This window comes from Euleptes europaea, unplaced genomic scaffold (assembly GCF_029931775.1).
Source record: "Euleptes europaea isolate rEulEur1 unplaced genomic scaffold, rEulEur1.hap1 scaffold_44, whole genome shotgun sequence".
Classification (NCBI taxonomy): Eukaryota; Metazoa; Chordata; class Lepidosauria; order Squamata; family Sphaerodactylidae; genus Euleptes; species Euleptes europaea.
This window is the reverse complement of record NW_026612394.1, coordinates 81,370-104,712: the sequence shown is the minus strand read 5'-3', so window position 1 is coordinate 104,712 and position 23,343 is coordinate 81,370. Positions and strand designations below refer to the sequence as shown.

General features: G+C 41.3%; 1 protein-coding gene across 1 annotated transcript; it reads left to right on the top strand.

Moving 5' to 3' along the window:
- The first annotated feature begins 245 nt into the window (after nt 1–245).
- LOC130493150 (PR domain zinc finger protein 15) lies at nt 246–21,030 on the top strand. Its single transcript, XM_056866871.1, has 13 exons — nt 246–410; nt 2,040–2,134; nt 2,505–2,636; nt 5,861–5,995; nt 7,616–7,779; nt 8,535–8,614; nt 9,496–9,615; nt 10,571–10,702; nt 12,196–12,279; nt 12,409–12,584; nt 15,677–15,757; nt 18,877–19,086; nt 20,426–21,030. Exons 1-13 carry the CDS (start codon nt 266–268, stop codon nt 20,903–20,905), a joined length of 2,034 nt encoding a protein of 677 aa, XP_056722849.1. The 5' UTR covers nt 246–265; the 3' UTR covers nt 20,906–21,030.
- Nucleotides 21,031–23,343: the final 2,313 nt, after the last annotated feature.

The following is a 23,343-nucleotide window of genomic DNA, read 5'->3' as shown; positions in this document are numbered from 1 at the left end:
TAAGCGTAATAAGCTCAGGCTACTCTGGACACTGCCACAGCTATGTTGTCCCCTCATGTCAAGGTGCTATTAAAGACAAGTTACTGAGGAGTACTGTAGCATAAGACAGATCAATTTGCTTGTTGGCTTTGAGAGACGGATCCTGTCCAGATGCACAAGCAGGTTTGATTAGCACATTCTTAGAAACGACTAAATGTAAATATTACATTTGGTTCTTTGTTTTTCTTCTCCTTTTCTTGCAGATGACAAGACATTTCAGTGTGAGATGTGTTTCAGATTCTTTTCTACAAACAGCAACCTCTCAAAACACAAAAAGAAACATGGGGACAAGAAATTTGCCTGTGAGATCTGCAACAAGTTGTTTTACCGGAAAGATGTCATGTTGGATCACCAGAGGCGGCACCTGGAAGGTAAGTACATTTGTAATGAACATCTTAGATCTTGACTTAGTGATGGAGGTTGGGATTTGAGCAAATACCTGTTGGTATTCTCTCAAAAAACAGACAGCTATTCCATATATATTGTAGAAGTAAATAGATCCTGGTTGGTTCTTCTTGTCATTCATGATAATGAAGTCATATGATGGATTACAAAGCAGCCATTGAATTATTCGAGTGCAGCTGTTTGGCTCAAAGGCACAATCTAGTTGCTCAAATACTAAATGAAATCTATTTAAGAACTGCTCATGAATGCCAAATATGGATTGTATAAATGTTGTTGGAAATGTTTCTATCCTTCCTTTCTATCTGAAACAACAGATACAGGAAGCTAGCCTACCGTAAATACTCATTTTAGTTATTTGCACTGGCAATTTATTGCTGGATATGTGTGTGCCATTGAATAAGTTGCAACTGATAGAAGAGGCTTGCTATTGAATTATAACTGTTTGCCTGGGAAGCATGACAGAGACAGTGCAGATGAAGTATAGTGTGCTCACTTCCCTCCTGCACAGTTGAGGGGAGTTTCTTTTGAAAGATGGCATCATCTGTATACTCATTGCAAGAGTATAGGATAGGTGCTGCTACTTTTCAGCCTGGTGTGGAGGCAAAAGCTTCTCACTCAAGTGCCTGTGAAGAAATGCCAGCTCAGGCAGGGGGGTAGTTGTAGCGCACCCGTGAATGGCACAGCCACACCGACCTCTGATCAGTTTGCTGCCAAACACAACAAGCTGAAAATGGTATTTTAAAGAAAACCCCATGAAACTCTCCATAGAGTCTCATGGGGTTATGCTTGCCTTTTTGCAGGCATGACTCGGCGCCTGCAAAAAGTGGTATTCCCAGGCTGAAAGGGCTTTGTAAGCTACCTAAAGGCAGCTCCGCCCCCGGAAACGCCTCCTTCAGTGCTGGCGTGAGCCCATGTACCAGAGATATGCTGCCAGCGAGGCTGTGTCGGCGCTGGGGCTCGCACTGCCACACAACTCCCCTGCGACAGCATAAGTGCCCCTGCGCTGGCCTTCATGCCAATTTGGCTGGCATAAGTGACACTTATGCTTCCGTACAGGTCACACTGCCTGCTCACCCGTTTCGCCCCTCCCCTTTCAGGATTGCACAGTTAGTAATATACCCAATGTATGCCATGCAATGTCTTCTCAGCCATTTGTTCTCTAATTTTCCTGTGAGGTCAGATTCCTTGTCCCTGAATAACAGCTATAAATAAGAACATAAAAATATATATATAACCTTTCACTATATTCTCAGTATGGTTTCTGCATTAGTTATCTTGCAACTTCTGCAAAAACCCTATAAGACTCACTCCAGCCATGAGCCTGTGGATTAATGTAAATAAGTAATTTATTGTTACATGCTGAAGTGTCACAACAGTCTGGCCTGGGGCCAAGACCACTGCCTCTGGATCTCACCTGTTCATTTATGTACAAGCCCTGTAACTGGGCAGTGCTGATAGTGTTCCCGTTTTCAAGCATCGTTTTCATCTGTATTATAGTGTATGTTGTTTATATTTTAAAAAATCATAGGTGTAAGTAGACAGCTTGGTTTATTTTATATTTGTTCTTTATTTTTGGTGGGAACTGTTACCTTAAGGAGTGAGGCGTGTAAAAAGAGAGGACTTTGAGCACAGCACAGACAACATGGTCCGCTACAAGAAGGAGCCCTCTGGTTGTCCTGTGTGTGGAAAGGTAGGATATCTCATTGGCTTACCTCAGTGGGAGCTTTTATTTTAAGGACTGCCCACCCAGGGTTTTTGTCATTGCAAATTAAAATTGCTATATCAATTCAAAAATAGGTAGGCATTTTTACTAAATCTGATTTAAGGATTTCTAAATGACGTTGCTTAGAGAAATGGGAAGGAATTGTGAATACTTCTTTATTAAGATTCACAGTCTAAATACTTCGTCATTTCTGTGAGGATATGATGATGGTAGAAGAACTTAGAACTTTATTAAATGTGACCTAACTTCATTTTAAATAATAAACAAGGACCGCTTGAATCTTTCATATTTAACAAGAAAATAACGTTAATCCGCTAACCTGTTTGTCTTTTTTTAGATATTTTCTTGTAGGAGCAATATGAACAAGCATCTCCTTACCCATGGAGATAAGAAATACACCTGTGAGATTTGTGGGCGTAAATTCTTCAGGGTGGACGTACTGAGAGACCATATTCATGTTCATTTTAAGGTATTGTGTTAATTTATTTTTGTACATTTATTTTTGAAAGCTGGCGAGGTGTAGTGGTTAAGAGCTGTGGTTTAGAGCAGTGGACTCTAATCTGGAGAACCGATTTGATTCTCCACTCCTCCACATGAAGTCAGCTGGGTGACCTTGGGCTAGTCCAGTGGTCGGCAAACCGCGGCTCCCGAGCCGCATGCGGCTCTTTGGCCCCTTGAATGCTGCTCTCCCCAGGGCCCGGGCGGCCGCGGTTCCTGGCCCAGCCCAACCACCGGCGGGATCCCGCCAGCCGGCCAGGAAGCCGGCTCCCCGCCTCCCCACCCCCCATCCGTCGGCTCAGCGGCTCCTCTGCATCCCCGTGCCCAGCCAGGCAGAGGCGCCGCACTCCCGCCGGGCTCCAGCGCGCCCCAGGCGGGAGGAGCCAGCAGGCGAGTGGGAGGCAGCACCCCCCTCCCCTGGCCTCCCCATCTCTCTCTCTCTCTCTCTCTCTCTCTCTCTCTCCCCAGCGGGAAGGGATCAGAGGCAGCGGGGAGAGGCGGCGGCTGGCCGCCCAGGCTGCTGCTGCAAGGGGGGGGGAGAGGCAGGTGCCGCCTCGCGCTGGGCCAGAGCGGGCTGCGCTCCCCGTGCGCTCCTTCCGGCCCGGGAAGGAGGGGAGGGCGGCAGCAGTGGGGCGCAGGGGAATCCCTCCCGGAGGCTGACTCTGTCGGCTGGGGGTGGGGGTCAGGCACGATGGACTTTGATGGACCATGGGTCTGATTCAGTATAAGACAGCTTTATGTGAGTGCAGTTGGTGGGGGGGTCCCCGAATCTCTCCTCTCGTTGGACCTTTCAAGCCGAACGCCTGCTAGTGCCCAGCGCTGGGAGGGCGGGGGAGGGCGGAGAGGAGTCCCCTTCCTGGGGGGGGGGCGGCGGCGGCAGGGGGGGCCCTCCGAGGGTTGGGCAGCCAGCCTCGGTTGCCGTTTTATAATGGCGGGGGCTTGGGAGGGGGGGAGGTCTGCACTTGCACCGTTTGGGAGGGGCTGTGGGTCAGTGGTGGAGCATCTGCTTGGCATGCAGAAAGTCCCAGGTTCAATCCCCGGCATCTCCAGTTAAAGGGACAAGCAAGTAGGATGGTGGCTCTCAAAAGAAATCTCAATCGTTTTACTGTTGATATTTGGCTCTGTTGACTAATGAGTTTGCCGACCACTGGGCTAGTCACAGCTCTCTTAGAGCTCTCTCAGCCCCACCTACCTCATATAAAGGTAAAGGTCCCCTGTGCAAGCACCTGGTCATTCCTGACCCATGGGGTGACGTCACATCCCGACGTTTCCAAGGCAGACTTTGTTTGCGAGGTGGTTTGCCAGTTCCTTCCCCTGTCATCTTCCCTTTACCCCCAGCAAGCTGGGTACTCATTTCACCGACCTCGGAAGGATGGAAGGCTGAGTCAACCTTGAGCCGGCTACCTGAAACCAACTTCTGTCGGGATCGAACTCAGGTCGTGAGCAGAGCTTTTGACTGCAGTACTGCAGCTTAACACTCTGCGCCACAGGGCTCTTACCTACCTCATAGGGTGTCTGTTGTGGGAAAGGGAAGGTGATCGTAAGCCGGTTTGATTCTTCCTTAAGTGGTAGAAAAAGTCGGCATATAAAAACCAACTCTTCTTCTTCTACATCACTTATACCTTGCTTTTCTCTCCAGTGGGGACCCTCCTCCTCTCCTCCACTTTATTCTTCCAACAACACTGTGGGATAGGTTAGGCTTAGAGTGAGTGACTGGCCCAAGGACATCTGGTGAGCTTCCATATGACAGAATGGGCATTTGAACGTGGGTCTCCCGGATCCTAGACTGACCCTCTTAACACCTACACCACACTGACTGTCAAAGCCACTGGTTTGCTCAGAGACAAGTCCCAGATCTTCAGGCTCTGAATGTGGTGCTCATGGGTGCCATGGCACCTACAGACACTTTTCCTGGCACCCATCAACTTGTTTTAGAAAGTAGAGAAGACCAAATAAGTCTTTTGCATAACAGCCTTTCTGATTGACCAGTGGAGATCTGATTGGCTGGGCAGATTTTTAAAAACACTGCTTGGTCAGCAGCCACTATCACAGCACTGAGTGGCTGAAGGTATGCAAGGATGTGTGTATGCAACAAATATTTTAAAGTAGTGCATTCATTTAAAAAGGCATCCTGTTAAACAGAGCTTCTGCCTGAAGTGTTAAAGAGTTACTACTGGTGCATAATCTCCCTCCTGTGGCAGCCATTTATTAGTTGCATCAACCACCCTTTGTCAGAATCCCAAAGGTGCCTGCAGGCTCAAAAAAGTTGGGTCCCCAGCTGTAATGCTTTACAGTATGCAATGCAATTTTACTTAAGTCTGTATTTGACTAGGGGGTAGAACACCTATCAAAGAGAAGAATTAAGAACAAGATTTCATAAGAGGAACATTATACAGATTGGTTTGGCAAGCAAGAGAGGCTACAGGCTGGTTTTTAAGTCTTCAGCCACAATACTTGCATGGCACCCATTGCTGTGAATTTCTTTAAGATTGAATTGGGAGCTGTACATTGGGTTGGATCCAGCCACCATTTTTGCTCAATCTCTGTCAATTATCTTCCTTACCACCCCTGTATCATAAGGCTTTTGTCCATACAGGTCCTGTGATCTCTAGCATAGCATTTATGGTGGACCGCAGGGACCCACCCCCTCCTCCCTTTCTCACCAGTGGAAAAGTTGGTTGGGCGTAACCCATTACAAGTTCTATTAATATTTCTATCTAAAACATGTTATGGATGTTCTGGTGATGTTATGAGATATGGAATATGAGGGAGAGTTGCTATCAAGATTTACCAGAAAATTTTTATTTTATTTTCTGTATTTGTTATAAATAAGATGTGGGAAACATCTGCTGACACATCACTGAGGGATATGCACAAGCATGAATATGATTTTAATAGTTCTAGTTGTTGGCCTTTAACAGATAGCATTCCATGTAATAGTAGACAAGAAGTTCTTGTATGTACCATTATTTTATTCAGATTTGGTCATCTGAAATCAGGCATAGGAGCAATGGGCCGTACTCTGCACAATTCTGTCTTGTTATTAACAGAAGTTCAACCAAAAGGGAAGTGAAGGTGTCATTTATCTCAGTTGCTGAGGATTTGGCTTGTATTAGTATTGTGGAAACATTACAACTGTGTCAGGTTTGTTTTTTGGTTGGCAAAGGTTTGAGTTTAAACCTCTACTCTGTGTAGGACATTGCAATAATGGATGACCACCAAAGGGAAGAGTTCATTGGCAAAATAGGAATCTCTTCAGAGGAAAATGATGAAAATTCAGATGGAAGTGTGGATTCCGAGCCTCACAAGTATAGCTGCAAAAGGTGCCAGGTAGTTTTACTCCTTTCAAACATTTTGTGGAGATATGGGGTGGGAGAGTTGAGAAATGTCAAAAATAGTAAGAGAGTCTGCCACATTCTCTCATCAAGAGACCTGTGTGTTCTACTGTGTGCACATGGAGTCTTGCAGGCCCAGGCTGCAACATTTATGCCAACATACATTCATGTGCTGCCTCCAGTGACTGGAATAGAGCAGAAGTTGCTGGCTGGAAGACTCCATGTATACATTAAAGTCCTCGCTAGAGCTTTTGTATGCAATGGCAGTTTGCAGGATTGCGTTTTAGTAGACAGTTAGACTGGGGACATACCCACAAACTAGTAAGAAGTATAGGGACTAGTACAGTTTCATCAATAAGTAGTATAGGGAGTCATGAAGAAGTCTTCTTACTCATCCCTGGAACTACATGGGCAGCTTCTGGAATTTAAATAGTGGTCTCCGAGGAAGGTTTCAGTCAGTAATCCAAGAACCACTATAATATGGTAGTTCCAAATTCAACACCCCCAAATCCACAACATTCACTGACTCTAGGGCAAGCTTTTCAGCATACAGCCCTTTCTCATCTTAGTATTGTGTGGTTCCTTCAATACTTCTGTCTTTAATGTGATTGTTCCCTTTTTGCCTCACGTTCTTGGACCTTTTTGTTATATATTGCTGTCTACCTAATGTCCCTCTGTCAATCTTCTGCATATTCATGAGTTAATTTCTGCAGCTTGGTCCCATTTATGGTTCAATCCCTCTTCACTTTGAGGTTCTTCTCAACCTCAAGAGCAGAGAAGGATCTGTCCACCTCTTCCTTCCGCTCCCCACTTTACTATTTTTGTCCCCAGTGTCAGCAGAGACCAGGGCAAAAAGCTTTTGGGAGTACCATGCTGTTGCACTCCAGCAGTCTTGCAATTAAGTGGCTTTGCCAAATGTGCTCCCCTTGCTGCCCCAAGGCCCCATAGGAAAACCATGGGAGCACAGTTGCCATGTTTCTAATTTGCAAGATCACACCAATGCTTTCCTATGGGCACTTAGATATATATTTTATAATTCCTGGTTAAGGCCCTACTGCTATCTAAAAAGCTCAATGACTACTTACAGAACTAGCTAAAGAATCTCTAGTTGGCAGAATGACAAGCTGGAGACCAGAACTGTGCTCCAGTTACTGATTCTGATGCTTCACTAAGAAGATTCACTAAGAGGTAGATTCACTGGCTAGAGTGCAATTCTGGGCTCTTGTCAGCAATACTGTTTCTTAAGAAAAAATGTCCAAGTTCTGTAGCAGTGTGCTTGTGACGGTACAATTAAATAGAGACCCCGTGGCAAATGAGCTCCTTTGGATTCCTTAAGGTTCCCTTTAAGGTATGCTGTGTAAGGTTTTATTCCCAGTCTGACTGATAAAATTCCCTTCTTTCAAAGGTATTGGAATACACACAATAGTTGTTTCCTGAGTAAATAACACTCCAAGCCAATATATCAGCTCAGCCAATCAGAGGATTCATTGCCACAAATTATACGATTGTTGGTTCCTTTTACTATTTACTTCAAAGTTGTATTAACTAGTGGTTGCTGTTTGCAAAATTTTCTTTTTCCAGTATGTGATGCCCTCACTCTTGTTTCATTCTTTAGTTAACATTTGGCCGAGGAAAGGAGTACTTAAAACACATCATGGAAGTCCACAAGGAGAAGGGATATGGCTGTAGCATCTGCCATAGACGTTTTGCCTTGAAGGCCACTTACCACGCACACATGGTCATTCACCGGGAGAACCTGCCTGACCCCAATGTGCAGAAGTAAGTAGATGATTCCAACAAAACAAAAGCAAGGATGTAATGTTGCCATCTGTACATGGGCAAATATGATTGACTTAATTTGGATTTAGGCATGAGAAGGCCGATTGCAACCTATTTCCTAGAGATGTTGGCAAAACAGCAAGTAAGAACAGTCAAGGACAGTCATGTAGGCAATAATGGGCTAGTGCTTATGGGATTTCTACTTACATTTTTCCCACCTTGGGACAGTTATTTAGGCTGTTTTACACATGAGCACCAGGGCCAGCTACACCATTTTCCTGCCACTACCATGCACAGATCATATGATAATTCCTGTCTCCCTAACAGCCATTTCCAGTCTGCTGACAGAAGAGGAAGAAGGGAGCAATTTTACCCACACGAGCTTCTGGACCCTTGTGACTGTTGCTTCACATGAACCTCGTGACCCTGGGAATGGCTGCTCAGGGGAGGGGAGAGCTTGGGAAATGGGCAGTCCTTGTACTGGATCCAAACTATATCTACTGAAATTCAGTAGTCAGCTGTGACAGGAAATTTTAAAAAATAAAAACCTAGAATCAGTGAGCCTCTGCAAGGTGCTATTCTAGTAGGTAGTTGGACAGATGTACTGAAAGGCAGCTGGGTTTTCTGTGTAATTCCCAGGTGCTTTTGAACATGTGTTTAAAAATGTGTTTTTCTTCAAATTAAAGTACAAGATCACAGACTTTCAGTTAATCAGAAAAAGGATATCACTAGCTGATCTTTATTTCCCATTTTAGATATATCCATCCATGTGAAATCTGTGGAAGGATTTTTAACAGCATAGGGAATTTAGAGCGGCATAAACTTATTCATACAGGTAGACTCATTTTATTATCATTTTCTTAACAACAAAGGTTTCGCTCTTCTGCTGTTAGTTTATTCTGTACTGTTTTGTTATTCTGTAACCCTTTTATGAGGAAAATACATTGTAATTATTTGTTCTTATGTTGAGGTGATTAACATTCTGCACCAAATGCCACAAACCCTTTTGTTGGGGAAGACCCCTTAGGAGAGGAAGGATGCCCTTAGTCACCTGCTGTAAAGCAGACCTGAACTGTAGGAAGCACATGGTACATTCCATTGTGCAGCATGTGTTGACCTTCCCACACTACATGCCTCTTTGCTGTATTTCCTCTCATCACGGGAAGGAGGAGTAGGTGGAACTGCTGAACTGGAGCAGAGGTTATCTACGAGTCACAGAAGTCACCTGGGCCTTGGTCGGGGCAGGCATAGAGAGCTGGCTCTCCCAGCCATTCCAGCTGGTCAGGGGTGTTCTCTTCTTCTGGGCACAGAAGCATTTCTGTAACACTTCTGTTCCTTGTATGGTCTCTGTGTACAGTGTGACGGGGTGCATTCCTGGTTGAAAACAGGCCCCATAGTTTGCTTCAGCCGCTTTCTTACTGCTTTTTTCCATCTACATCTTGCTGTTCTTCTCTTTTTTGCTTATTTTTCATAACTTCTTTAGGGAACCTTTCTTACAGCTGTTCTGAGATATCTCTGTAGCTATTCTCTGTCCTTTTCTGCTTACTCTGTCATTCTATGTATCCTTTAAAAATTCTTTGTCCTGGAAGAGTGTCCACTGCTTTATAAAAGGTGCTGAAAGGTACATTTTTGGATTTACTTGCACACAACATTTGTGTGTTTTTTTCCCTTTGGTATTTTGTTTATATAGCGATCTCTTTTCTTTGTTTTTAAAAGGTGTGAAAAGTCATGCCTGTGAACAATGTGGTAAGTCATTTGCAAGGAAGGATATGTTAAAAGAACATATGAGAGTCCATGATAATATCCGAGAATACCTATGTGCAGAATGTGGCAAAGGTATGAGTATTCCTTTATATCTCTAAATATCTGTGATGTGGCATAAAATTACCGCTGTAAAATTTTGAGTCTACATTAATAATTAGGGAGGTCTAAATGATTTGGAATCAGGTTTTTTTAAAAACTGATATACTATTCCTATATAATTTTACATCAACATAGCTATGCAGCAGAGCACATTTTAACTTCTGAAGTCCCATATGCATGACCAAACGGTATGGTGCCACAGTACTGATAGTTGTTGTTTTTTAACTTACCATACATATTTGAAAGGAAGTACCATTGATTTTGGTGAATCCTAGTTCCAGGCATTTTCAGTGTTTAATTCATTATGAGGGGGGGTTAGCCTCCCCAACCCTGCCCTGATTTCTTGACCTCAAGAGGATCCCCCTGCTGGTTTTCCCCAATTTGGCAAACAGCATCCCCATGTAATTGGTGTTAGAATACAATGTTAATTCACCTCTCCCAGTGCTGCAGCCGCTCTCTGACTTGGAAGTGGGGCGGTAGTGTGGCTCTCAGCTGTTATTTGTCAGTAAAAAATGCTCAGGAAATCCTTTTGCAGCTCTTCCAGCATCTCCTGTAGCTAGATCCTAGGCTGTGTTTTCAAATGCTGTTTTCAAATGCTGCAGCTGAATTAATTTAAAGAAACTTGACAGAGAGTTCGTGCGGAGCATCACAATTCATTTCTGAAAGACCTATTTCAAAACCTCTCAGCCGTCTTTTGTTGCTCTTTTTCATTGACTTCTTGAAGGTTTTATATGGATTGTTCTCTAAAACAAGCCATAGCACAAAGGTAGCTCCAGCTAAGTTTGAAGAGGCATTTTGTGCCTTTCTCCAGGAGGTGGCCATTGGCTTAAAACATTCGCATGCAGTCTTTTTTCTTGAGTATTGCTCAGGGGAAGAGGGATGAAAGGGTTTCTTTACCATACCTCAACTTAAGCTTTATCCCTTACAGGCATGAAAACAAAACACGCATTGCGCCATCACATGAAACTACACAAAGGAATAAAAGAGTATGAATGCATGGAATGCCATCGGAAATTTGCACAGAAAGTCAACATGCTGAAGCATTACAAAAGGCATACAGGTGAGCCTGTTGGCAGGAGTCCATTGACTGGGCCATTGAACAAAGCAAGCTGTATTGCCTGGAAGTCCATCAGAGAGTGTTCTGCTATTTTCCTAGCTGATGTCATTGTACAGTACAGTCATTCTACAGTCACTGACATCAGTGACTTCTTATGTCCATATCTTATGCATGTTTCCTAAGAAAGTATAGCTGAGTTCAGCTTTCTGGAAGATGTGCATAGTGTTGTATTTTAGTAATTAACATGGCTATATTTTACTTGCCAGTAATTTTACCTGGCACCAGCTGTATCTCCTTTATGGAATTCCCAAGTTACTATGGAGGAAATAATGACAGACAAATACATGTAATTTGGAGTGTAGATAGATCTACAGAAGTTGACTCTGCTAATGTTTTTTTTTTATTTTACCAAATGCACCTAGGTAATCCCCCCCCCCAAAAAAAACCTCTTTTCCAGAATAAAGAACTACTAGCATGAGTGGAGTAGCTGATAAAGGCAGGAAGCTGAAGGAAGATAATGTTTTGAATCACGTAAACTGTGAATGTGAAGAACTGATGAATGTGAAGAACTAATAGAAGTGATGAGATGCTTTGGCCTAAGAAGTGCAGCTGTGTAGTCTTTGCTAGTGAATCACACAATCTTTAGCCTGGTGTTAAGGGGTCCTTCATTTCATGATTGCTGAGGGTCTAACAAAACAATATGCTATTCCCAGGTCTGCCCTGGGTCTTGTCAAGCAGTTGTGAGCTGAGATTCTTAGTTGTAATTCTCACCCAGTCTGAATTAGGATCATGGTGTGTGAAGAGAGAGAGCCAAGGCTATTTTCCTGACCTGAAACAGCTCTGTGGAGCTGCTGTTTGCCCTGTACCAATACTATATTTTTCTGTGGAAATTTTCTGCCCCATATACATAAATATAGTCTTTGTTTATTTATAGGGCTGTTGTGCTACAAATCAATCATGTTAGATGGCCTAAACATGGGATATAAACCATGGACAAAATCGCCAGTGCTTGTACGTAATCCAGGCTTGTAGTTGGTGTATTTATCTTCTTTTACTAAAAGGATTTAAATTATTTATTTATTTAAACAGAACAGATAATTCTCTAATTCAATTTTTTCTAGAAAATGCACATCACTGTCCGTTAGGGAAACTTGCATGCCCTGATGGAAGTTTCCACAGTGGGACAAATAGTAGCTTCCTAGGGCTGTTTCAGGTTGGGAAACTGGTAATTGGGGGATGGGGAGACTTTCCCATGCACCAGTGTCTTGATCTAAATGCCCCCACATGCCTGAGAATCCATGTTTCAACCAGGAATTTCCAGCACATGTCTGTTTGATAGGATCCAGAGTAGACCTGGGAGCTGCTTATGCAAGCTACAACACCTGTCACCCACTCATTGGGTTACATGAATTGGAGCTTGCACTGATTTCTGCAGATGACCCACTTGTGCCAAAGCACAGTATCATTTTGATCGTAATGTATTTTCTGTTTGGCAGGAATCAAAGATTTCATGTGTGAGCTCTGTGGGAAAACGTTTAGTGAAAGGAACACAATGGAGACGCATAAACTTATTCACACAGGTGAATGTTTGGTCTGAACAGTTTCCAAAGTTGACTTAACTACTTTTGTATTCTATACCATATACTAAAAAGTGTTTGCTGTGATAGAAATGCAATACTAAAAGAGCTTTTTGTTTTATTGTCTGCTAGTGGGGAAGCAGTGGACATGTTCAGTGTGTGATAAAAAGTATGTCACTGATTACATGCTCCAGAAACACATCCAGCTGACCCATGATAAGGTAGAAGCTCAGAGCTGTCATCTCTGTGGAACGAAGGTTTCTACCAGAGCATCAATGAGCCGTCACATGAGACGAAAACATCCAGAGGTGAGTATGCTGATATTGTAATGGTGGTGATTCTCCTTTGACTTCCAAGTGAGACTCATTAATTGTATGTTTCCTTGTTCTGAATGTTATTTTTATGCACCAGTGGCAGTTCAACAACTTTGATTCATTATGAAGGTTGCTGAAATATGAATATATCACACTGACAGTATCCATGGATGAAGGCTGAACATACTGGACAAAATCAAAAATACATGGGGGCACAGCTAGACATGAAGCTGTCCCCAGCTTCATCCCTGGGACATGCCTCCACTTTGTAGTACCTGGGAAAGACATTTAAGAGCATCATGGGAGGCTGATTCTGGTTGGGACCACTGTAGCACAGGGGGAGGAAGGTCTCCTGCTTGTGGTGTGGCTACAGTCAATCAAATGACCTTTATTGGCATATTCTCAGAAATATAGCATAGATGGTACACAAGAATTCTCATTCCATACATATCCCATATAGATATGATTTAAGCTTTGATCCTAAACTTGACAACTTCTATCAAAAATTCCACCACCTTTAAAGTGACTTCAGGGATAGAGTCGTTCATTAAAAACCGGCATATGGCAGTTTCGTGGCTAGATTTCATTTTATCCATCAAGGGTAAAATTGTTTTCTTACGAGGGCCATCATGCAGAAGACAATTTATAATTATATGCTGAAGTGTATCATGTTGACTCAAACCGCATAAACGTATTCTTTTTTCAAAGGGGATATTTTTAAACCTGCCCTTTAATACCTCTGAGGGGAGGGCATTAAGTCTGGTGAGCATAAAAGCCCTCTGTTGGAGGGGATCCTCAAGTGTATCAAAGTACTGTTGTAGTTTCCCGTATTTAACCTGTAGACCTAATTTAAGAGGGGAGCATGTTGGCGGAATAGATGGACATATCATTTGTTCTTCTTGGTCTAAAATTCTTTATTTGATAGTACTGAATGCTAGTTTTTCGACTAACATTGACAGATCCTCTAAGGAAATGCCGATATGGCCAAGTTTAGCTAGAATAGTGGAGAACCAACTAGATTTGTAGGTGTCTTTTAGCAGATGGAACATAAGAGTTCCTTGATTTGCCCTAAAGTGAATTTTAAGCCAGTATTTAAAGGTTGAGATCCAAGCTCTGGTTTCAACTAAATTCTGGCCTGTTTCTAAGCATAACGTCACATATGGGATATATTTCGGTACTCCTAGGATTTGCCTCAAAATTTTTGCTTGAATACCCTCCACAGAGTTATTTAGTGCTGGGATCCAGATTGGGATGCCATAAAGGATTTGCCCCAAAATTTTAATGTTTAAAAATCTGAGTGGCTGCAGTAATATTTTGGTTATCCTGGGGGGGGGGATTGTTTCAATTGAAGTGCTGAGTGGGTGGCTAAATTTGTCACCCTATCTTTATGGCCTGAGGCTACAGATAAAGTGCAGTGGCAGAGGGGCTTACACATGGCAGGTTTCCTTGCCCCAGTCCCCTTGCAGTGGCCTTCCTCCCCCCCGAGCCACTGGGATTGTTGCAGCTTTTTAAAAAATCAGCACTAGAATATCATTATATCCATATACCATTGTAACAATAGGTGGAACAAGTTCTATGAATTCCCAACTTTCATTATTTTTATGTCCGCCAGGGAAGGAGCTAGAAACCTACAGTTTTTAGAAAAATGAAACTAAGAATTCAGAGAAACAGTTACACCTGATGCTACAACGGTATATTGATATAATGATATGTTAGCACCATGGAGAAGGAAATGGCTGCCATGGGGACAGGGTCAGGAGAAATGGCTGTTGTTATGGGCCAGAAAATACAATTTTTCCCATCCACACAGCAGCCATCCAGGCTTTGCTGTGGTCTCCTCCAAAACTTTGGAGCAAAGCAGGTTTGAGAAAAATTCACAGGAAAGCCTGGGAAACCCTGGGAGGTGCAAATATGCACCATGATGCTGTGGGGAAGCAGGAAAAGATCCACTTTCCAACAGCATTAACCATGGGTAGATTACCCATGCGGAAATGTCCTACGTCAGAGGTACAAAGTTACAAAGCTAGGCTGGGGAAGCACCCACTTGGGGACAGCAATTTCTGACCTTTAGCATCCCTGAACACTTCCTAGAAGTGGTGAGTCACGAAGTTTATAGCTATTTACATTCTGCTTTAGATGTTGCTTCCCCCTCAGAGCTGCTTATTCAGCACTGACCCAGTGGAGCAGTTCACAAGCTTCTGAACCTTCCTATGTTGTAATTAAACACATGTTAAACAATTGCAGAGGAAAGGCTGCTGCCTGGTTATACAATATTTGTTTCTGTACATGTGGCATTATGGCAGCTCTTGTGCAACGTTGTCCTATCTGAAAAATATAAACATACATAAAATCTTAAATAATTAAAGCCTTGCTATGAGGAGTTGGTTGTTGTTCAGCCACCAATACATGTGTTTCCTACATGTTCTGCATGTGTTTCCTTAATTAATTCAAGAAAACTGCAGTGCAATTATATGCAGAGTTACAGTCTAAGCTCATTGAGATGAATGGGCTTAGGCTGGAGTAACTCTTCTTAGGATTGCACTGTTAGAGGAGCATTTCAGCTTTGAACAACTGTGTGAAGTAGGCTGTGTTGGGTAGGGGCCATGGTTCAGTGGTACAGCATCTGCTTTGCATGCAGAAGTCCCCAGGTTCGGTCCTCAGCTATTCCAGTCAAAAGGATGAGTTGAAAGACCTCTGAGACCGAGATGCTGCCAGTCAGAGTAGACATTACTGATCTTTATAGACCAGTGATCTGACTTTGCATCAGGCAGTTTTGTGTGTTCATGTGCAAGACTTGATCAAATCTCTACAGTGATTTTCATGGATGAGAGAAGAGATTAGAAGTTAAGTTTCTCATAACCAAATATGGCATTCTGGCTGTCATGTCACATTAGCTATTGTAAATCAGTCAGTCAGTTTATATGATTTAAATGGCGTAAATTACTTAATGGCCAACGAAAGTGAACAATGTTGCACTAAATCTGTTGTACTGATATGACCACATGAATATAAAATAAATCCATGCACATGATGTTACATATTAATCCTGTTTTAGATTATTAATTCCTTAATATTTTTATTTTCAGGTGCTTTCAGTTAGGATCGATGACTTAGAACAGCTCCCAGAGACCACTACGGTCGATGCTTCATCTATAGGGATTGTGCAGGTAAAATTGATCAGAGTAAAATGTGAATTTTTCTTACAACTTTCTATTCCTCTTCCTGTATTTTTGGGGACTTTTACAGTGTAAAAAAAGGATGGGAACTGATTTTCTTTGATGCTGTATGTATGGTCCTAATTGAGTCTTCAGGAATACTAGATTTCATTTTAAAATAAGTATTTCTCAATCTTGTGATTAAAGAGAGATCATTAAACTTGCAATACAAGATGCCCACCACTGGCAAGCAGTTTTACCAGTGAATAGCTGCTGAACAAAAATAAAAGCATATCCATAATTTGTATGATTAATCAGATTTTTAAAAATTCTTCTGCCACACTTTGCATATATTGGTCACAACACCCAAAGGCTTAGAGTCCATTCACACCACTTCAGTTTCCCAAAGACAGTTTCAGTCTGTCCTTGATGAGATCCCATGGGGGCATGTCCATGAAAGTATTCAATATGTTTATCTCCCAGGTCATCATAAGAACTGTAATTTGGACATTTTATTTTATTTCAAATAATCTAATGACCCAACAGTCTTGGGCAACATAGGTCACTCTAATAGCACTCTCTGGTTCCACCTTTGTGTCGAATCTACTGCAGTCAAATTTTTTGCCACAGACAGTGTTATAACAAAATCCATATTAGGGAGAAGAGAAGCCAGGGAAGAGGAAGAAGCACCAGAAGCTATCATTGGCTGAATCCAGAGAGGTCACCAACACACAATCAAAAAAGATATGAGCTAAAGAGTTTGGATATTTTGATGCAGAGTGCTGTTTCACATTAATGTTTTCCAGGATATATTTATTTTATCATGAGATAATGCTTTAAGAACACTGTCATAAACAAGAAAAGAAAATACACTTCTTAGTTCCTTTGCCGGTTTAAATAAATCACAGTGCCAGCATATTTTTACATGGAGACATAATATCCCTAAATTGACCAGATCAGTGATATTTATGCATCTGCCCACAAAAAGAAATCTAATTGATAGAGCACGTGGTTTTTGAATGCACCTTATATAACAAAATTCGTAGCGAAAGGAGAAATAAGTATGGGCAGAAGATCTAGGAAAAGCAGAAAACATTAAATATCTAGGTATTTGGCTAAGTAATTATAGAACTAAATGTTTAAATTTAAATTGCGGGAAAATAGCTGAAGAATTAAAAGAATATGCTCAAAAATGGCTTCCTCAAAATGCAACATTTCTAGGTCGAGTCAACTTAATCAAAATGATAATCCTACCAAAAATAAAATTTATTTTCAATAACCTATTTGTAGATATACCAAAGAAAATGATTGAAGAATGGCAGAAGATCTGTAATAGATTTATTTGGCAGAATAAAAAAAAACAGATTTAGAAATATTAATCTATATGAACCTAAAAGCAAAGGAGGGATAGGAATGCCAAATTTACTAGTATATTATCAGGTAGCCAGGGTAAAATGGTTAAAATCATGGGTAGTAAACGATGGAAACGAATCTTATATTAAAATTGAGCAAGACTTTGTTAAATGCCCGCTAAATAGATGGCCATGGTAAAAAAAAACTGATAGGAAACTTTTTTATGACAAAGACAGTAACTGTATTAATACCATTCTAAAACAATGGGATGTATTAAGAGAGAAACTAGCCCCAGATATTTCCCCACTGTCTTCCTTCCTTTGGAACATCTTAGCCGAGAATCCAGAATTCCAACTTCCTTGTAGAATAAAGACAGATAAACAGAATGATTATCATTATTGGATTAAAAATAATAATCATTTAGAACCTCTAGAAATTTTTTTGGAGAAAAAAGAAGTTAATATTACATTTATAGAATATTTACAAATGAAAAAGTATTGGAATAATTTAAAAGAAAAAGAATTAACTGAAATTAGAGAAAAATCAGAGTTTGAAAAACTAATGCTCCAAGATAAATTTTCAACTTCAAAAATATATGCAAATTTTATTAAAAGATAATTTAAATTTAACATTGGGTTATAGGGACAAATGGAACATTTACTTAGATAAACCACTGAGTGATCAAGAAGGAACATATTTTTTCAAAGGGATTAGATTTCAATGTCAGTTTGCAAATAAGAGAAAATCTAATTAAGATGGTATATATGTGGTATTTAACTCCAATTAGAATAAGTAAAATCTACAAATCAGTGAACAATAGTTGGTACTGTGATAAAAAACAAGCAGACTTTATACATATGTGGTGGAAGTGTGAGAGAGCTATAACGTTCTGGACTGAAATAGTGAAATATCTATCTGTCGGAATGGAGATTGACATCCCATGTAAACCTGAGATACTCTTGTTAAATTTAGTTCCAAACCTAACTAAAGATAACCGATGTATGGGGTTACACATGATAACCGCTGCTAGAATTACTTTTGCCAGACACTGGAAACAAAAAACGATTCCAGAGATAGAGGAATGATTGGTTAAAGTTAAAGAAATATATGTTTTAATTAAGGCAACAATGCATCAGAAAAATGGTGGTACAATGAGTCTAGATGAGCTATGGTTACCAGCTGTAAATAAAATGGAAAATCTTATAATTAAGGGTGAGAAAGGACAATGTGCAGCGATGATAGTCTAGTTATTTTACAGAGGATAAACCGTGTATTCGGTGTGGTAGTATGAATGAGGATATTGGAATAAGTTGTAATATAGAAATTCTGTATTTAAGTTTACACATATTTTAAATTATGAAGATTGCTGTTTATTTTATTGAAGAATTTTTTTAAAAAAAATTCGTAGCGAAACTATCGGACCATTGCTGGAAAGCTCTAATGAAATTAGGCTTGAATATCTTCCGTCAGATAAGAACCACCATACGACTCGATTGGTTGCCCAGTTTTGCACCCTGGTCTGCAATCACAAAAAAGTGGGAAGGGCCCTCAACACTGAAGAGTGGCAGTGATTGCAGTTACTGAAATGACCTCATTTTTAGTATTTGCCCAGGAGAGTGTCCAAGTGCCAGTTTGTTGCCAGACGTGTAGTTTTTTGTATATTACTTTTATCCTTTTTGTAATTAATGTTTCCTTTATTTATATACTGGTCGTGGACTGTAATAATAAAGAACAGTGAACAGTGATATTGTATGTTATTGAAAACTCTGTCCATGCAGCCAGATCTGTCTCTGGAACAAGGAGAGCTACCAGAGGCCAAGCGTGTGAAGACTCATAAACGTGGCCATAAACGAAAGCCTAAACCAGGTGACGAGGAGGAAGTCCAAGTACCTGAGGACTCTGCCTTCAGTGAATATACAGAAAAAGAAGTCGAGTTCACAGGAAATGTGGGGGATGAGACCAATTCAGCTGTGCAAAGCATTCAGCAGGTAAGTGTCATTTACAAAGGGATTGAGAGCGGGCATAAGTTTAAAATGGACTGTAGATGCTGGAACTATTAAAATATTCTAACAAGTATATGGAGTTGTTTCGGGCTGTTTATGTGATTAATTGTGTATTGCTCATCATTATGGTGAATGGGGTCAGAAAGGGATCCATAAGAAAGGGATCTATAAATGTCTTGCTGTGTCTGAATGCGAGTTCCCACTCAGTAGCTAAACTCATTCCCATATGAGAAAATAATCAGCTGCATTTTACGAACATCCACTTGCTTCCTGCTGATGACACTGGTGACCCTAGCATTGTGGAGTGGGTAGTGGGGAAAGGCCCATCCTTCCAGAATCTGAAATGTAGCAGCCTTTTCTTCCGTAAAAGTCAAAGCAGTTATTAGCTATGAGATCCAAGCTTGCCCCTGCCTTTTTTGTATAGCTGTGTCATCCACACAGATCTGACAACCTCTTGGTCAAATGACCCAGGACTCTTGCTAAGATAGTAAAACCTAAAGTTCATCCCATCACACCCTTTAATTCCAGTTTTATTTGGAATTATTATCATTATTGTTGTTGTTGTTAGTAGTAGTAGTAGTAGTAATTTTATCCCACCCTTCCCAACTAAAGCCAGGCTCAGGGCGGCTAACAACATAGAATTACTATCATATAAATAATTAAAACATAAACAATAATGGCGCTCTGATCATGGCTCTCAGACGACAGCATCATTTCCAGGTTCGGAGAAACCCAGCGTACCCAGCGTGGGGAGCCTCAATATTTTAAAAGGGAAAAGAGGGGGGAGAGGGGAGGGGAAGCCAGGTAAGAGAACATTTACTGCCCTCAACCACAGGCCTGGCAGAACCTCTCAATTTTGCAGGCCCTGTGGAGCTGTGCGAAGTCCCACAGGGCCCAGGTCTCATTGGACAGAGAGTTCCACCAGGCTGGGGGCAAGGCCAAAAAATGCTGCTTTATTTGCCTGTTTTCACTTGTAAGGAATGATGAGGTAATTAAAATTAATACCATCCTCTCTTGCGACAGTGGTGCTTTTAGTTTTATGTAGTAAATCTTAAGTACAAAGGATGCGATCCAGATGCTTTCATATTAATGACAATCTTATGTTTGTCATGAAATGTACTGAACTGAATTAGTAATTCAGTTTGTTTATGACATCTCCATCAGTGGTGAACATTCTTTTGCAAGTCCCAGTTCCAGTGAAAATTCGCATGAAATCTACAATTTATAAATAAATATATTATCCAATCCGAATGAATTATCCAGTACTGATGATTACTTTGCTAATTAAAGCCACTATTAAAATTTCGATTGTCTTTGTCCTCAGGTGGTGGTGACCCTTGGCAATCCAAATGTTACAGCGCCTTCTAGCTCTGTTGGTCTAACCAATATCAGCGTCACTCCCATCACCACTCTAGCAGGGACTCCATTTACAAACCTACAACCTGTAGCTGTAGGCCATCTTGCAACTCCTGAACGCCAGTTACAACTAGACAATTCAATTCTCACAGTGACATTTGATACAGTTACTGGTTCTGCCATGCTGCATGGCAACCGACAAAATGATATTCAAATACAGCCACAGCCTGAAGCAACCAGTCCTCAGTCGGTGGCGCACTTTATAAACCTAACAACTCTGGTGAACTCCATTGCTCCATTAGGGAGCCAGATGTCAGAACAGCATCCCTTGACGTGGAGAGCAGTGCCTCAAACCGATGTCCTGCAGACTCAGGCTCAGCCAACGCCACCACAAACAGGGCAGCAGCAGGTTCCAACAGAACAGCAGCAGCAGATGTACAGCTACTAGTTTGTACTTGAAAGAAGATTCCAAACTGTGAATGGGTTTGAATGAGCCCTGGGGGCACTTAGCAGCAGCAACTGCTGGATACCAAACAGAGGTGGAAGGAAGGAGCTTAAAGAACGACATGTAAGGTGGTGACACGTCAGTTTTAACATACAGTGGCCTTGAGAGTCTCCTGATCTACAGACACCACCCTGTTCATACAAAAGGTGGTTAGCCCCAGTCTGTATTGGTTGGTTTGGAGTGCTGAGGTCTCACAGAGGGATTGTAATACATTCAACTAACAAGGTAGAGAAATAAGAAAAAGAAAAATACAGCTACAGCAGTTTCAAAAATCTTAAACCAAGCAGGTTTAAGTATAAAAGTCACAGTGAACTAGGATTCACTAGCCTGGCTACGAGATGTAAGAGCATAGTTGAGGAGAAAGAAATGCTTTGTTTTTTCTAGCTTAGACAATCCTGTATCTAATGGAAAAAATAAATGGGTGGCAGTAGGGTGGGAATTGTCTGTGATGTGAAATGTACTTCATTTCATTAATCATTTCCATTATGGTGAAAGAGAAGCCCTTCTACCAGGAAGACGGTGGGGCGGCGGGGAGAGGACCTCAGCTGAAACAAGCAACCAGTCTGATATTTGAGCAGCATTTATGGTCTTATAATTAAAAATAAAAATAAAACTTGTTTCAAGTTTATGGTGGAAACTCCTATTATGAAACTCCTATAAATTGATAAACGTATTCCCAGAACTGTTCTTTGAGTAAAAATTACATTTAGTTAATAGTCCTGGAGAGCAGTATTTCCCACTGAAACTGAGTTTGCTAGTTGGCTGTGAATTCACCAGTTTTCTTCGATCATGTAATAAACACATATTTGAATAAAGGCATTTTACCCTTTGTACATTCTGTGATCTTGGATATTTGCAAATTAAGGGGGATTTTGTAATTACTTCATGTATCTTTTAATTCTTCCACCTGTAATAACCGATGCATGGATCATGCTCAGAACCCCACAGCAATATACTACCTGGGTGCAAACAGTAATGCACCGTTTACTGAATATTAGGGTGACCACAAGGAGGCAGCCTCAACTAGCACTTGCTAAGCTCAAGATCTTTTGCTATCTGTCTAGGGTGAAGTTGGCATTTCTGCAGCCTAATAAATGTACTTGCCATATCTTGTGTTAAGTTCTGTCTTCTATGAAATAGCAGTGATTGTACCCTCGAAAAACAAAGGGAAATAGCCCAGCAGTTGCTAATGAAGAATGAATAAAAGTTCATCTTGCCTCTGCCTTTGTGACCAACAATTCTTCCTAGCCAAGAGATGAAGAACTTAGTATGTTTGAAAAATTGTGTATTCTTTGCCTAGTAAATTAACTCACAAATTGACTCAGTTACATCTGTAGTTAATATTTACAAGAATCTTTTTGCCTAGCATAACAGTGAATGCTATAAAACTAAACAAAAAACCAACAAAAAACCCATATAATCAGCAATGAGTTAAACTGAAAATTGTATTTTTCACGATCACCATTTAAATTCCTTTCCTCATTCTATATTATATCCATATGTCCTTCATTTTCTATTTTCTAGCCGTTACATGACAGAAGCTTCATAGTGAGAAAACCACTATGTGTCATCCTTGACTTGCCTTCACATCAGCTGCTCATTTAGTGTCAAAAACTGGAACTTTATTCATGACCAGTCCCCAAGCTCTCATTATATCCCAAGGCTCCCTGATTTTTTTTAACCACCGCTGCCTGTTAGAGAGGGAGTCCTACTGTCACACCCCTGAATGTCCTTTCCAAATAGATAGTGCAGCATCTCAGCTTGTTGCCTCTTCAAATTCTTCCTATCTGATTAGATCATGCTATGTTTGAAAGGGAGGGAGAGTGCTGATCGCATTATTTGGTCATAATAAGACATTAACCCGAAAATCTGTTGGCTTTAACCTACTCGTTAAAAGCTGCATCATATGGTACTATTTATATAGCACGTTTTGTAATACAACCATCCCTAAAGGTAGATGTGTTGATGAGTCTAAGGTCATCCTGGGAACTCATGCCTGATAGAGATTTGAACCAGGTAGCTTCATAGTACCTTGACCTGGATGGCTCAGGCTAGCCTCATCTCATCAGATCTTGGAAGCTAAGCATGGTCAGCCTTGATTAGTCCTTGGATGGGAGACCACCAAGGAAGTCCCGGGTCACTACATGGTGGCAGGCAATGGCAAACCATTTCTGTTCATCTCTTGCCTTGAAAACCCTATGGAGTCAGCTGCAACTTAACAGCACTTCCCACCACCACCAGCTTCATAGCTTACATCTCATTTTCTTAATCACTAGGTCTAGTCAGAACATAACTGCCATAAACTAGTCCAATTTTAATGCACAACAGACGGGAAATAAAGCAGTTTATTCACACTGGGTGAACACAGATGACCATTTCCC